The sequence below is a fragment of the Taudactylus pleione genome, unplaced genomic scaffold (genome assembly GCF_031769625.1).
Source record: "Taudactylus pleione unplaced genomic scaffold, aTauple2 ptg001086l, whole genome shotgun sequence".
In the NCBI taxonomy this organism is placed as follows: Eukaryota; Metazoa; Chordata; class Amphibia; order Anura; family Myobatrachidae; genus Taudactylus; species Taudactylus pleione.
Window position 1 is genome coordinate 440,514 of NW_028285487.1, and position 6,000 is coordinate 446,513.

Sequence of the window (6,000 nt, forward strand, 5' to 3'; positions counted from 1 at the left end):
TCCGATCGGCAGTTCCCCCTGCCTGCCGCTGGCCAATACTATGGGGGTATAAGGGCACCATTATAGGGGCATCACTATGGGAGCACTACTACAGGGGCATTACTATGTGTATATATATATATATATATATATATATATAATGGGGTAGGGGTACCAAATTGGCTAGGGCCGGCTCTGCCCACAAAGTTGTAGTTACGCCTTTGCATGCAAACACAGAGGGCTGACTAATATATTTAGTCACCTTAAAAAGGATTAACTCTGGAAGTAATATGAACTTGCATGAGTCATAAACTTTGACACTTGCTTAAGGTGCCCACACACATACCGATGTGATCTCAATCACATGATGTGTACGATTTCCCCCTGAACTCTCCCCGGGAGCTCCCTGGCAGTCCTGCACACGATTTGGTCTGAAAATGCTGCCAATGTGAAACATAATCTATCGTGCCTCCTAACTACTCCAGGGATGCGCATCGCATCGTGATCGTGAGTGGGGACTCACGATTTCCTCATGATTTGGCCATATTTTACACAATCTGTCGTTCCAATTTGTCGGAATCGGCCAGACGGGTAAAATATCGCTATGTGTGTGTGCAGCTTAAGAAAAGTTAAAAGGATACTTTTGTAGCTTTCACACAAGTTTTTGTCAGACTGACAATTTCCACTTGAGCCAGCCCATACAAATCTGCCCGAGCCTTTGCTGTCTGTCTATATATCTCAGTACCAGCTACTATAAAAGATCAATAGGACAGTCTCCAGTCGACAGGTTGTCAGACTACTCTACGTTAGTATTAAATATGCAATTATCTCTTTCACATGCCTGATCATAAGCTTCTTAAGTGGTTATTAATGGTTATTGTAATGGATGCTGTAAATATATGCTGTACTTGCATGCTCAGCATGTAATGCATACAGCTTGGGACAGAAAGGAACACAAACACATTATTCAAAATAAGTCTGAATTATTTTTTTTATTGTTTTTTTTCAAGCTATGAAACCACTCGTACTACCGCGTCACTGACTAACCCGAGCACAATGTGGAGTCACTACTGCTAATGTAAACTTATTAACATTTTCTAAAAATCACATGAATACATTGCAGCCTGCTAATAGCTTCCAGGAAGTCAACCCTGTGCGATCGCTCAGAAAATGTGGTCAATAATCCCCTGGTAACAGGCGTTACAAGAGAAAGGCCAGTTCTGTGGTTCCTGTTGAAACCAGGTGGCAATCAATGTACGTTTAATGACATATAGATCAAATTTATTAGGGCACAAGTAACAACAAATATGAAAAACAACAGAAAAGTTGCGAAGTGGGGAATAACTATGAAGCATTCAAAACTATTCTGAACATAAAATAATAAATAGAGATGTTTAATAGAAGTCGTCAACTCCTATGGGAGGATAAAAAAAAAAAAAAAAAAAAAAAAATCGAATTGAGGTATACTTCTGGAGGAATGGGTTTGATTCCCGTCAGCGAAAGCCCGACAGCGCTGGAAATCCCGATCGTGGATAGGCAAGTATAGACTAACCTAACCTAAACCCCCTAACCCTAGCCCTCCTTTGGGGTGCCTAACCCTAACTTCCCCCTCAAGTGCCTAACCCTAATCCCCCCTCTAAGTGCCTAACCCTAACCACCCCCTTCCCCGCTGCACCCCCGGGGGGGTGCCTAACCCTAAGTCCCCCCCGGGGGTGCCTAACCCTAACCCTCCCTCCCCCTAGCCTAACCCTAACCCTCCTGGGGGGGTGACTAACCCTAAGTCCCCCCCGGGAGCCCTAAACCTAACCCTCCCCCCCGCGGCTGTCCGCTCGCGGCGCCCGGCATCACTACGATCGTGATGCCGGGCGCCGGCTCCCGGCGTCGGGGAAATGCGGGCGTCTACATCTAGATGCCCGGCATTTCACCCATGCCGGGATAAGACAGTCGGGAAGCCGGCTGCCGGTATTTAGGCAGTCGGCTTCCCGATTGCTTCCCCTTCTGGAAATTGCTTGCATAAAATGTTTCTCTTCTTTAGTTAAGAGTTAACAAAAAGTAGCATGTAAATTCTTATGCTGGCCACACAAATAGTGATATTTTACCTGATCTAGCCGATTCCGACACATTGGAACGACAGATCGTGTAAAATATGGCCAATTTGAGAGTAAATCGTGAGTCCCCACTCACGATCACGATGCGATGCGCCTCCTCGCAGGTCGCACATCGCATCTTCAGATCTGCCGTGCAGTAGGGCAGATCTGACAATCTAGGACACGATGCACTGTGAAAGTCTGGAATCAGGAGAGATTGTTTAAGACTGGACACCAAATTGTGTGCAGATCGTGTGCAGAGCTGACGGGGAGAGTTTCAAGGGAAATCGTACACATCGGCTCATCGTGTGCAGATCGCTATGTCTGTGGCCAGCTTAAGGTGACCAAACGCAACGTAAAGTAAATAAATAAAGTAATGGAGGGACTCACTGGGAAGAATTCAATTGTTTTTTCCTGCCCGTTCACCCGTCTAAAGTAATGAGAGATGGGGGGTAATATTCAATTGTTTTGGGTACCCGTGACTTTTCACACGTCACCCAAAAATAGACCATGTTTAGCCGCATAAAACGGCTATTCCTGTCTAAAGTCCTGGTTAGAGCGCCCAAGCAGCAGTTTCGTCACCCAAAACCAGGGCTTATCGCCAGTTTCTGCTCAGCGCCTTAGGAGGCAGCAAGCAGAAATCATGCTATCGCGCCCAAGGGCAGGAACAATTGAATAGCCGCTGTCGGGCACGCAATACTGCTGCGGCCAGTGAAAACAACTGAATTCCCCCCTTTCATCCAAGTCAGAACAACTAAAATATACAATGAGGAGGTAAGACGTACGTAACACCTAGTTTCGATGCCCATCTGAGCAGGTGGTTTTCGCAATATTTGGGAATGTGTGGACAACTACAAATGTGAAAAATTGCAACCGCAACAACCTCCTCAAAGTATTGTGTACTATTATATTTGAACTAGGCCTACACCATTCTCATATTTCCTAAAATACTGCTAGTTTATTACGCTAAGGAAAGATCAGGTCTGCCTTATTAATTCAGTGTTATTTACAGCTCTTTACGTCCAAGTTCTTATTAGCGACCCATAGAAAAACTAGCGAGCCTGGTCTGCTTACCGTATCCTACCACTAATTCACAAATACTACCAAGTTTATGGTACCTACACACCTCTTAGTTCATTACAATACATCACCCTACAAAACAAAAAAAAAATATTTTTGGCATGAACAGAATCAGGAGCAGTTTCAGATCACGCATCCCTGGCATCAGCAAATTGGCAGAAAAATCTGCACGGGTGTACGGGCACACGACAGCACAGAGCAGGAAGTTACATATTTTTCCACTGCACCAACGCGTTTTACCAAGACCATGGCGCAATGTCTCACCATCCATCTAAGAAGAGTTAAGATGCTGATACAACATAAAATGTAAATGAAGGAATTACATTAATTTACCTCATGTTCTCCCTAATACAGAAGGTTAGGGGTATGTAGCAGAATGGGGTGCCTTACAAAGCAAGAGAAAAGGGGTGCACATGATGACAGCATGTGCCCCCTTTGTGATGAAGCACAGAGGGGGCACATGGGAGATGGGCTGTCAGTAGAAGGCACCTACTTCAGTGAGGTTTTGGGGAGGAGGCATCAGAGGAAGTAACACAATCTTAACTAAATCAGTGCATTTAGTAGTAGTCTAGTATAAGGGAGACAAATTCAAAGTTCACAAAACCAACAATGTTGTGGGGGCATGAAAAGTGCACTTTGCAGTGGGCAGCGACCCTCAGAGGATTCACATAAAAATAATGCAAAAGGCGTCTCTGTGGTCAACTTTTCAATGTTACCACATGTCCGTCATACAGTGCACTTTCCTAATGATGTTTTTAACAAGCAGGCACCGAGGTGAAGTTGTGTCACTGTATTAGCGAGTGCTGGATTTTTGGAAATTATATAACATATACACACATAGCAATGGACGGCACTCCGGGCGACTTCACAAAACACACAAACGCTCGTGAAGTTGCTGGGAGTGCCGCCCATTGCTGCATATATTTTTTCCTTACCAACACAGGGATAGGTAATCTAGGAAGGCACCAGGCGCACATTATATCTTTAGCCCTTTGGAGTCCCGGCCATAATGCCATAATTGCTGTGTATATATATTATATATATACACACAGACATACACAGTGTTAACATGTGCATTATACTTACGGGCAGATTGTTGGCAATAATTGGTCTGTGGCGAACAACGCAGGAGAGCTTGGTAGCCAACCCCGAAGAATGCATAAAAAAAGGGCTGCAGTGAAGGGCCAGCGTCGTTGCATCAAGCAGCACATGGGCCAAATTATACGAGCAGTAGCTGCATGAAAGGGCACTGTGTGGTAGCGGGCACTAGGATGGCATTGCAAAGTACATTACTACACCCAAAGGGTAATGCAAGAGGTGGTGGGAAAGGAGGCACTGAAGGGACCATAGAATAAGAATAAGGGATGAAAAGAGGGGCCTAATGAGGGTGCATAGCAGTGCTGGGAAGCATGGCACAGACTGGCACAATACTGGGATCATACACGCATGCATACTGCTGTGCAGACTGACCTGATGTCCTCATGCCACCCAGCAGCGGCAGGACTGATAGGAGCTGGAATACCAGATCAGAGGACCACGACATGTCAGTCCCTTACCCCAGCTCTCCCAGAATCATCATACACAGTCTGGAAGCTGGGACCCTAAAGGCGATCAGACCTGAGCCAGGGAGGGACTCCCCCACTGTAGTGGATAGATACCCTTCCGTAGAAGTACCCTGACGTCACCAATTACTCCACCCACAGCTGTCTGCTCCTCCGTATCAACGCTTTACAAGATGGACTGTGAAAATGTCCTCAATTTCTATGTATTAGGTCTTCAGCGACATCCATTTTATCAGAGGCAAATTTGCAGCAGAATGTACAGAAGGCTACAGCAAAATGGCTTCTACATTGGAGACGGAAAGACAAAAGACCTAGGAATTAATTGATTTGATATACAAGGAGGATATAGGATGGGATAGCAGCACTGGGACATCAAAAGAAAATATTGGAAGTACCGATGTTTTTAACATTGATTACAAAACATTGTTTAGTCCTAAGCAGTTGTTTATTCACCACCCCTCACTGCCCCCTCAGTCATTAAATCCTGTCCGTCCAGCCCGTGTGTCAGCCTCAGTCTCCCACCCCAGCCCCAGCGTGTCAGCCTCATTCTCTCCCCCAGCCCCAGCGTGTCACCCTCTTCCCCCCAAGCCCCAGCGTGTCAGCCTCTCCCCTCTAGGTGTGTACACCACTCCAGTACTGAAGAAGATCCATAGCCGGTCGAACCATTGGCACACATTACTTGAAGTGTTTGTGGATTAAACATAATTTTTTGATTTGTGAATGTGTGTGTATATTATACACCCGTACATACCTTTAGCTGTACAGCCTCCATTCTCTCCACATGTAGCCCCCCACTTTGCCCCCCTCCATCCAGAGTTCTTATCGCCGCTCCTGCCGACTGCCCATCTACCTCCCTCATTCCTCTCCCCGCTTCCCACCAATAAATAAAACAGCATTGTTGCATGAACAACATTTCTTATTGATATTACTATGAGAGCGTTATCTTGCCTATCCCAAGGGGTGATGGGGTCAGAATCACAGGCTCCTCTAATGCTCTTTTGACTCCATTATAACCTGCAACTGATTGCATGAGTGATACATATTAATAGGGCCGTGTTAGGGTAACATGAGCCCTCCAGGAGAATACACTAAGTTCTCCACCTTCACATAACTTTAATTAATTCATTTAATTTACTGTCTGATGATCTAAGCCCATGGCGCTGGTAGAACATGATGGAACAGGCTGGTGCTATATATATATATATATATATATATATATATATATATATATATATATATAATATATATATAAATGTGTCAATAAAATAACTGTATATATTATATATATATAT

At 44.9% G+C, this 6,000-nt stretch overlaps 1 protein-coding gene across 2 annotated transcripts in view; it reads right to left on the bottom strand.

The window, feature by feature from the left end:
* The window catches only part of IFNAR1 (interferon alpha and beta receptor subunit 1), a 74,431-nt gene extending 69,637 nt beyond the window's left edge, over positions 1 to 4,794 (bottom strand). For both annotated transcript variants that reach the window (XM_088461684.1, XM_088461683.1), the window contains exon 1: positions 4,617 to 4,794. In XM_088461684.1, the coding sequence (XP_088317810.1) occupies positions 4,617 to 4,689 (73 nt within the window). In that variant the 5' untranslated portion in view covers positions 4,690 to 4,794. The remainder of the gene's footprint in view (positions 1 to 4,616) is intronic.
* Positions 4,795 to 6,000: the final 1,206 nt, after the last annotated feature.